The sequence below is a fragment of the Harmonia axyridis genome, chromosome 1 (genome assembly GCF_914767665.1).
Source record: "Harmonia axyridis chromosome 1, icHarAxyr1.1, whole genome shotgun sequence".
In the NCBI taxonomy this organism is placed as follows: Eukaryota; Metazoa; Arthropoda; class Insecta; order Coleoptera; family Coccinellidae; genus Harmonia; species Harmonia axyridis.
Genome location: NC_059501.1, coordinates 59,314,067 through 59,325,346, shown reverse-complemented (window position 1 = coordinate 59,325,346; position 11,280 = coordinate 59,314,067). Strand labels below are relative to the sequence as shown.

Genomic DNA, 11,280 nt, shown 5'->3' with positions numbered 1-11,280 from the left:
TGAATACATTCTCTTCGTTTGTTCGTGAAACTTTCGAATTTCTTTCTAATAGATAGCTGTTATTCATAGCTGAATAAAATTCTACTGGAGTTGTAATTATTGGAAAGCATGAGGATCTTTTACATTTGAGTGTAGAACTCGAACAAAATGGCAAAAAAATGTGCTATGAATACCACGTTAATTTCGATTTTACAATACATATCTTCCCCCAGATGGTTTTCTAAAATAATATTTATATCTATACCCGAATACCTACCCATACCCATCAAAATCGGAAAAATATAACATAAAATAGGTATTGAGGTCTTAAGAATGTCACGTTTGCGCATGCTCGAGATCTCCCATCTGGAAAATCTGAAATTGTTATGGGACCAGGTAATCATGTAGAATAGGTATATGACCTCGAACAAAATACTCTGCAATGGTTGTGGCAAAAAATGTGCTATGAATACCACGTTGATTTCGATTTTACAATACATATCTTCCCCCAGATGGTTTTCTAAAATTCTATTTATATCTATACCCATGGGCGCCCGCAGAAATTTTTCTCAGGAGGGGCAAAATGAAAATTATTGAAAAACGATAAGGCATCCATGATTGTCATTGAAAACCGGAAAATTGTTGAGAATCCATTACTTTCCTTTTTTTCATGCCCTTTGGATTGAGACGGTAATATTGAGGGTGTTGTGCTGAAAAATGGGGCAATCAAAATCTCAGGGGAGGGCATGGCACCCCCTGCGGGCGCCCATGTCTATACCCGAATACCTACCCATACCCATCAAAATCGGAAAAATATAACATGAAATAGGTATTGAGGTCTTAAGAATGTCACGTTTGCGCATGCTCAAGATCTACCTTATGTCTGGGAAATCTGAAATTGTTATGGGGCCAGGTAATCGGGTAAAATTGGTATATAACCTTGAGACCCTCGAATCTCCTGCGTCGAAATGGCAGCTATGTTGCCAGATAAAAAAAATTAATGAAGTTAAGTAAGAAATATTTCACCAATTTCCGCCATGGTCGCCACAGTTATAACCGGAGGTTAACTATATCTCTGAATATTTATTCTAATTCTGAATACCTACTACTGTTAATGTTACAAAAAAAATTCATCCTAACACACGATATGTTTGCTTTGACCACTGACATAACTTCAATCAGGCAACGTAGCAGCCAATTTGAAATAGAACGGGCTTTAGAGGGTTTCAAAGTCATATAGGTACCTATTCTACATGATTACCTGGGACCATATACCTAGGTACGGTTCAACCAGAATACCTACATATAACAATTTCCATAACAATCAAATTCGTATAGTTATTAGTTAAACTTTTATAAGGATTTGCAGACACACAAACGGATAGACAGAAACGAAGTCAAATATATTAAGAATGGATTGAAATCCATTTTGGGAAGAAAATTTCAAAATCAGACGCCAACATTTTTCTTAATCCTAAGAGCTATTATTAGCCTAGAAAGTAAAAACTAGAAAAAAATTACAAATAAAACCTCAGTTCGCAGAAGAACTATCTATAATTAATTTATCTTTACTAATTGAAAGTATATTCTCATTCATATTATTTCTACATTTTTTCCTGCATGTTACATAATAAAAATAAAAAATAACACATCATCTCTAAACTTCGTTGTTCAGAGAACGGAATAATAAGCACTACAGTTGATATTATTCATTCTGGAATGTCGAAACCAGTGAAATGTAACATATAATATAGTCGGAGTTATTATCATCACAAATTGTAAGTATACAACATAGATAACCGTAAGCGATAAACCTATACCATAAAAATGCTAATCAGCATTATCATTTCAAAACCTGAAACAGCGATAAAGAACATAAATCAACTCCCCTCCAGCCCCTCCTTTAACTAAGTCCCAGCACTATTTGCTGTTGCCAGGCAACGCCATACAGTTTCACATCTACATAGTCCATTTATGTGAATTTACATCGTCGAGGACACAAAGGAAGTTTCACTGAGTTTCATGCCATCCCCACTTTTCGTGGTTCCAAATGGTTCCAGTTTGGTTCGCTTGCGCTAGATGTGCCCCTCCACAAAACGACCATAGCATAGCGTATTTCCGTCCTCCTCGCACCTCCTTTCCCCCCTCGTGATTCGTCTACGGACTCCTGCCTTTAGAGTTCAGTCGCGTCGCGTAGTTGAGTTCTGAATTCTATGCTGTTCTGATTGTGCACAGAAAGATATTATAAAAATATACCTGAATCAAAGGACAACAATTTTGACACTTTCTGACTTTTGATTTACCGTTAGTTAGTGTTGCACGTGCTACTTATATATTTGACAGTTGTCACTGAACTTCTCAGTTCGTCTATTAATTCAATACGCAACGAACTCCAGCGCTTAGTTCAAATTGCTAGCCATGCTTGTGAGTATACACACTGGTTAAATGTAAATAGATTATAAGAGTTATAACTTGCGCATTGGGTGAATATAGCAGTTGTGCTTGAGTTGACTGTCCGTTCCTGTTCTATTCAGGACGTTGCACAATTAGCGAATGCAATTAATGACTTCTTGCTATTGTACCTTGGATATAATTTTTTTTTAAGAATTTAAAGCACGGAATGTGTGAAATGTGTGAACTGTTTGTGATGACATTTATTATGAGTGACCAGTTTTTGTTTAGTAGCTGATATTTTCGTTTCGTTTTAGGATGAAAATGAAAAATGTGTCTGAAGCCGAGACATTAAGGCAGGTCAAGGGTGAGTTGAATAATTTTCATATTTCGAGGTTAATTTGCCGGCTTGACTTAATGCATACGTCATGGCACATTAGATTGATAAGTCAATTAATATGTAGTGATACCATTTAAATTGCATGTGAGTATGATGTCTTCAGAAGCATACTTTTAAGATGTTTTAATGCACTGTTTTTTGTAGTCTTAATTTCATCTGTAAACATGTGTCTGCCAGATTTTAATAGTTAGTAAATATTGTAATCATTATTACGAATAATTTTTTAATATATTTCAGTGTTCTGACGTATTGTTTTATTTCCATCTACGTTCAATATTTTAGAGTAGGAATAATGAATAAAAAGTTCATACGAAATAAAAAAGCATTAGAAAGTAGGAAAGAAATATATTCAAAATAGATTAGTTTGACTAAGGTTTTTTTAATAATTTCAGAAATATGTATGTATAATTATAATTATCAATAATAATAAAACTTCTGAAAATATACATACTTGCAGAATTTCAATCGAACGAGGGATTGATATCGTGGATTATTATTAACAATAAAAAATTAATCATTTTATGATGTCAAATGTCTTAGCTTACGAATTCGATCGAATCATTTTGAAGGCTTAATCAAAGGCTTGATTATGGAAAATTATTCTACAAAATTTTTAATTTCATGAAAATCTTCGCTGGCATGATGTCCTTACCTAAATAAAACATCGATTTGAATTTCATTCATATACATATAATATCCCAAAGATATATTCATAATTTTTTATGACGTGAATAGAATATAGCTATGACGCTTTCTTACTAATTTCCAATAAAGGAATTCCGAGATTCCATCCATTTGTCAGTGCATTAGGTTTATTTTTTTTTCTTTTTTTTTAAACATTGCTTACTTTTTTAATAGCTATTAAAAGTTTCGAGCTGCAAAATGGCAACATAATTAGTGTTTGGAATGAATTAGATGATTCAGGTTGGTTGAATGTTTTCGATGAAAAAATTGTACGTTTATCCTGGTTTGCTTCATTCATTCACATGAAGTTTGTGACTCGTTGACCGATATTAATATCTTTAAAAACATTTGATTATGTTTGATTCAGCCAAATTATATGAAAGTTCCTTATCAAGTTTTTTATCATTTTATGTCCGCCAGGTTTAGAAATATATTTAATATAACTCATTTAAGGTTTAATTTGAGGTTATGTTGATTTCTTCAACATGCAATTAAGATACCTAGGTAATGCGTTTCCTCACATTTATACGATATTCATTTCATAAATAAACGCAACGAGAAAGTTATAATTAAAGTATAGATTTTGCTCATTTCATTAATGGAGTTGATAACTGTGTATTTTAGCTGCTCTACAGTGAGATTGGCTATGGCTATATTGATGTAAAATCCAGAACAAAAATAGGTATAGCAGAAAGAGATAAAAAACGGTAAACCTAAATGCCGCTTGCCGGTAGTTTGTTTACATTTGTATTCGTATTTATGACCAGGGTGATACAGGGTGATTCATCGCGATGACCTATTAGGAGTTTATGGAAAACTGATTACAACTTTCGGTTATGCCGGAAACAGACTACTACTTCCTTATTTAAAATGGCACACCCAGTATATTATTGCATCATTAGATAGATTTTTTGATGACAATTTCAGCAATATGCCATACCGTGAGTAAACACTCAGTGGTTAATGGAATTCTTATGAAAAAAATTGTGTCGACAGGGACTCACACTTTTATGGATATAGGTATCTGAAGAAAATTTTTTTTTTAAAAAAACCTTTTTCATTTTAGATTCTACAAATGTGTAATGATTCAGGACTGTTTGCAGTTTGGACAAAAAATGTACAGTGTGTTTATCAGAAGATAATGATTTTGGACAATTCAAATTCATTCAAAAAGATTTTCAAATTAGAACCTATATATTTTATTATTTCAGTCAATTCTACGTATGAAATTTTGTCCGTTCTTGAGAGAAATTCACTCGGATATTCATTACAAATGAAAAAAAAAAATAATAAACTTAATTTTCGCAAAATTATAAAATCGTAATAAGACACAGGCTTTGCCACATTGTGACTTCATCAGGTATTCACAATTCAATAACATATTATCATAGGAATCCAACTAGAATTCGTATAGTAACAAATTGATAGGGTAGATATAGTAGTAATGATTATAAGAATTTTCACGACATGTTTGGTCTTGAAGATTATTTTTTTGTAATAATTCCAAAATGGCTGAAGATATTTCGATGCGACCCTAAAGATCCACTTTGCAGGTTGAAAATAACCTTCTAATGTCTCCTTCGTGTTTCAGACATTTTCAGTGGCGTAGATAAAAAGGTGTTTTGATATTACCACTTGAACGCCACTAACATTTTTTCGATGGAATTGAAGTTCTTTACGATTATTTTTCAAAAATAGTAAATACTTCTGACCGGAAGCTCTAAACCTTACCGTTTCCGAGGCAATCTGCTCAATAAAATCAACTATGAACTATGACGGAATTCAAAAATTCGAAAATGGAAAGCAAATTGAAGTGGTTCAAAATCACCATCATTATTTTCAATACAAGCAGTGATTTTCCACAACCCTTTAAAAGTTTTATTCAACACCTTGAGTGACGAAAGTGAAAATGGTTAGGACCATTTTGCAGAAAAATTGTTCTTATATTTATTATAGTATATCCTATCAGTTTGTAAGACATACTCTGGAACAAACTGTATTTAAAGTGCATACGTAGAGAAAATGGTTAAATTGACGCCATCAGAGTTAATAGTTATTTATTGTACAAGACGATAAATTTGTACTTTATCTTTGACAGTGTCTGATAAGCTCGATAATACAACATTTTTTTTCTATAGCAAGACTTCAACTTCCGGTGAAAAATAAAATAACAAGAAGAAGAAAACCTGCCATCAGATTCAATTTAATTGAATAAATAAAGTTAAAACATTTTATCTACTCTTGAGGTTAAAGTGATACTTCATTTACTGAAAAGAGTTGCTAAACGACATTTTAACATTAGCTTTAGAAGAAAAAGCATTAACAAATTTTCATTATTCTGCTTGAATATTCTATGGTTCTGGTAAAGCGATCCAAACTGCGATCTCTGCTCGATCGGATCTGTTGTCACGGAAATATTCGATATTATTTTTTCGATATTCTCCTTGTATTTTCTAAGGTACTGGCTTAGCGTTCAACACTAAGTTTTGCATGAAGTTTGAAATTCGTATTATACATCTGCACGCAAAATCTCAACTATATCGGATCTGTTGTCACGGAAGTATTGGATACCTATTATTTTTTAGATTTTCTTCTTGACTGATTCCCTTTGGTCCTTGACACGCGATCAACATTACATTCTGCTTGATGCTTGAAATTGTTATTTTACATCTAAATGCGAAATATCATTTATATCGCCTCTATCATTATGATCGCCTTGATTCTATTGGAATCTATTCATGCTTTCATGTTTTTCTATTCCGACTATTTCTATGTGAGACCTCTCAGAATTTTTGAATGATCATATCAAGAATCTTGATAGAATCCGATTAGGGCTTCTTACAATTTTGATATACTATGCAAAATTTGTATTAAATACCTAAAAAAAATCTGCTTTATATCTCTTGAGAGAAAATACTTTCTAATCCGGTTCTGCTTCGAAGCCATAAATGAAGAGATATTTTGTATTATACATTTTGTTGCTTAACACCGACATAAACAATCCATAAAATATTCCTCTTTCTTGTTTAATGGAAGGTATAAGTTGCACGATCATCGGATTTTTTTTATTGTCTAGTCTCATAATATAGGGAAATATACACACCTGCAAAAATAGGGGAAAGGACACGATCTCAACGAAGTTGTAGTTCATTTTCTCTTGACCCCTTTGGCCGTCTTTAGCAATTATTTTTTGAATTGTAGCTTCATTCCTCGCGAACACAACTGTTCTCATTTACTACTTTTTTTGTTATATACGGGGTGAACGAAAAGAATGGAATCTTTTCTAAACATTTCCTATTTTTTAGTGATTGGGATAACTTAATTTTCACAGTACCTTGAATAAAAATTTGCTCATTGTAATCAACTTGATTTTATTGATACAATGTACTTTTTCATTGATATAACGAAATTTCATACGTTAACGTATACCTCTTTTCATTGATATTAAGAATACCTGTTCATCAATATTACGATTTCAAAGTTCATGTTGAAATATTCATTAGATAGACGAACTTTTTTCATTAGATGTATGAAGTCGTAGCGTAGATACATCAACTACGGACAATTTAAATGAACAGTAATATCTACATTATTTATTCAAAGTACTACCGATTGAATAATGAACCGAACATTGTAATAATGTGCATTTCATTTGCTTAATGGTAGTTGTCCTTGATTATACAGGGTGATTCATTGGTAAATGGGCAGAAAAAGGGGAAAACCTAAGGGAGCAAGGTATTTCTCGAATTTCCGCATGCGATTTCAATAATCAATAAATCTAGTCAAACTTGAATATTCAGACAACACAATAACCAAAATGTCAAAAAAAATTAGATTTCGTTCGGTATTTAATTTTACGAAACATCGAGAATTAAATTTATTTATCTAAATCTGAATTGAGAATAAACAATAAAATAAGTTCTGAAAAATATAACATCTTAATGAAAAACCTTGATGTTATAGTCCGGGAGCCAGTAACAGATATACATGACCAAGTTCCTTTCAAACGGTAATTAGTAGAATGCATCAGGTAATAGTAATAAAAAGCCTCGTGAACGTCAGCTGCGACTCTGCTGGGGGAGAGAGCGGCGGCAGCCTCCCAAACCCGAAGAAAAAAAAAATTCAGTAATTTCCTCCCAAATGAAAATTTGTCAAATTGTAGCTAACCCAATATCTAGACGAAAAAATACAATCAGCTAGCTATAGCATGGTGGATTATACGTCAGCTGGTGCCTCAAACATGAAAAAAAAAATATTTTCAATGACAGCTCTGACAGCGACTCTGATAATGAATCAGAGAGTGCCACACTCGCGAGAAAAGGACTTTCTCCACATGTTGCACAATAATATTTAGTTACTTCCACTCTCTGATTCAGTATCAGAGTCGCTGTCAGAGCTGTCATTGAAAATATAATTATTTTTTTCATGTTTGAGGCACCAGCTGACGTATAATCCACCATGCTATAGCCAGCTGATTGTATTTTTTCGTCTAGATATTGGGTTAGCTACAATTTGACAAATTTTCAGTTGGGAGGAAATGACTGAATGTATTTTTTTTTTCTTCGTGTTTGGGGGGCTGCCGCCGCTCTCCCCCCCCAACCGAGTCGTAGCTGACGTTCACGAGGCTTTTTATTACTATTATCTGATGCATCTCACCAAGTATCTCTCGATAGGAAATAATCAACCAAATTTGCACCTGGCTCCCGGACTATTATAAAAGAGCCTTTGAAACAGAAAAAAATTCACAAAAATTGCTCGATTCTATTCAATGCATTTCTGTGCTCAATCAATTAGATAAGTTATTGATTTTCTTATTATTTATTGATTATTCTTCAATTTGTTGCAAGCGCATGATTCGCTTAAGCATTTTATCGTTTATTCGTGTCGAGTGAACTTCTGATTTCAAGTAACCCAAAAAAAATAAATGATAGGAATCAAGTCGAGCCTCCTTGCAGGCCAGTTATGAGGTACACCCCTATCTTCCATGTTTTATAGATTTAGACAGATTGTCTCGTAACTTCCATCCAATCAGCGTCAACCATTCTTGACGTCACTCGGTGTACACATTCAAATAAATAACATTTGATTGTAATGAAATCGTGGGTTTTCACGTATTTTCTTATTAGTTTGATCGCGTATATCGTTTGTAGCCTCTCCTAAATAGTCTTTAATATCTGTCATAAAATAGCTACGATAAAATGTCTGTCAATGATGGCCAATACGCTCTATTAGTGTGACGTTACACACCGCCAGTTTTGGTTCTCCTGTCAGGGTTCGGAATCCAAACAAATAAATTGTCATTCAAATTAGTACGTTGTCGTTGAAGATTTTGGCTTATTTTGAAAATAAGATTCTTTAAGGAACGATTTTACTATTAATTGATAGACAGTAGGAACGAGGTTAAAACTAGTAAGTTTGGATCCTGTATCATTCCCCAGATTTTGTAAAAAGCCGTGTTTATTAGTTGAACTTCAAGTTCGAACTTACTGGCATTAATCTCGTGCCTTCAACGACAACGTACTAATTTGAATGACAATTTGTTTGTTTGGATTCCGAACACTGACAGAAGAACCAAAAATAGCGGTGTGTGACGTCATCACTAATAGAGCGTATGGCGATACAGACACTCTATATACCTTGACAGACACCAGATGACCCCACTCTTCAACCCAAGTTACGAGACAACCTGTGTAATCTACAGACCTTGCCTATCTTCCAACGTTTCGGATGATCTTCGTTCAAGAAATTAGTCGTAATGGCCTTGAAATGAAGTGTTGAACATGCATGCCTCCGACATCACAGTATTCAATTGCAATACCCTAATTTATTAACTCCCATTTATGATCTGTCATGGAAAATAACTTGGGACAGTCAAAATGTAGCCCTCCTAATGAGTGATGAGTCATCGAGCTTTTAGCTTAACCTCAATTGTTGCATGAACGCTGTATTTGCTTAATTTTGAGTTCAAGTTTCAACCTGCTTAGGTACGTGAAATCTTAAATGAGCGTTATACAGAGTGTCTCATTTGAAAGTGTCCACCCTCAATAACTCAACAACGAATCAGAATTTCTGAAAACATTCGATTATTGATGACAGGGGGGCATCATCTGCGATACAAAGCTTGTTTCTACTGGCAACCCCCTGGAGAGGGTTGCAAACCCGTCAGGAATTTGAATAGGGAAAGTGGATAGTTTTGTGGCACAAATATATGCATGGATTCGAATTTGTATGAATCTGCAGTGTTCTAATGAAATGAATATTCGCAAAGTTACAGGATGTTTTTCATGGAATTATGGTACCGATGAAACTAAATGAAACAGAGATGTTCTAATTGATCGTATAATTTCTATTGAAAAAAAATTTTTAACAAGGTCTTAGTAAACATTCGCCAAGAATTCTCAAATTTCTCACCATTAGATTGCATGCAAAATATAAATATGAATATAAAATATAAAATTGAGAAATTATTTGGCAATATTCCATTCTCCGATCACCATCATCTTTGTTCAGTTCATGAACAAGTGTCATTATATAAGGATGGAACTTAGCCAGCTTCAACTTTCTGTGGACACTTGCCTTTGAATATACAGTTTCCTTTGACAACTTTCTAACACTTCCACATTGTTTCCCCTCAGCCATTATAGTTTACCGATTACAGCGACTTGATCATTTTCACCCGTAACCCTACGAGTGCAATTATGTTTTTCGTTTGCAACTAATCCTGATACCTCAAATTTTTGTACCAACTGAATGATAAACGAATGATAAACATTTTCAAAAGGATGTCGTTCATTCAAAATCTTCGCAGTAGTTCTGGAAATAAATTTTCAACATTTCCTTTCTCTCCTCCAACGTGTAAACCATTTTGTAAGAACTTTTAAACGCACTATTTTTTTCACTCTTCTGCTTGAATTTTACACGATCATTTATCACAGAGCCATTTGGTATTTCTTTTCCAATATTTTTCTCGGTTTTTCTGATCATAGGGTCAGCTCGAAATTTCCCACATATGTAGCTTGAAATTGAAATTTTTCAGCTGAAAATATGCAGTGATTTCGAACAGACAAAGAGAATTCTGACTATGTTTCTGTTCGTTCACGTGGTCTCCATTTCATTTGGCTAATTGAATTTTTTTTAATATTTTCATGATTTAAATAAGTTGAAAATATTTCATCATAAAATCATCAAGTTAATCAAAAATCAACATCCATCTAAGAGGACACAAATTCATCCACACTATAGAACACTCTACTTTGAACGTAGGCTTTAACACAATATTTAAATTTCCCAGCAGGAGCTGGGAAAAGAAAATTCTATTTAATAACTCGCTTACGTTGTTCCACAACCAAATGCTTCACAGTAATATTGGGTAATTTTCTTTCGATATTTTTATTTAATTTTATATGGTTCTGATTATCAATCTATATCCACATACAAATTTTCATCTCGGTCTAGTCTGCAGTTTGGAAATTAACAGGGAAACAACATTTCCAATAGCCGTATTTACAGAATCACTTACTATTCTGATTTTAACCATAAACTTAACCGCAAAATTCACCTACCCTGAAAATTTCGAGTGTCTAGGTTCGCATCGTGTTAATGGATGGTCAGAAATGAATTTTAGACTACATTCGTCATGAGCGAGTCGGACCTTATCGTTCAAGATTATTCCTGGCTTAAAATGTTAGAGTAATCTGTTCCATGAACGAGGCTCTCGGGTCTTTTTGTATAAGGACTGGAACATTATTCCCTGCGCCTCTACTATAATTTATCCAATTTTCTTCTGTTGTCCATTTGGGAGTTTTCTCCCTTCTGCATGACACTAT

The 11,280-nt window shown here is 33.6% G+C and overlaps 1 protein-coding gene across 4 annotated transcripts in view; it reads left to right on the top strand.

The window, feature by feature from the left end:
• The first annotated feature begins 2,067 nt into the window (after positions 1 to 2,067).
• LOC123671475 (AT-rich interactive domain-containing protein 1A-like) overlaps positions 2,068 to 11,280 on the top strand; it is a 32,623-nt gene continuing 23,410 nt past the window's right edge. For 2 of the 4 annotated variants that reach the window (XM_045605340.1, XM_045605337.1), the window contains exons 1-2: positions 2,071 to 2,403; positions 2,688 to 2,737. In XM_045605340.1, the coding sequence (XP_045461296.1) occupies positions 2,689 to 2,737 (49 nt within the window). In that variant the 5' untranslated portion in view covers positions 2,071 to 2,403; position 2,688. Of the gene's footprint in view, positions 2,404 to 2,687; positions 2,738 to 11,280 lie in introns of all 4 variants that reach the window. The other 2 variants (XM_045605339.1, XM_045605338.1) reach the window with 2 other exon arrangements.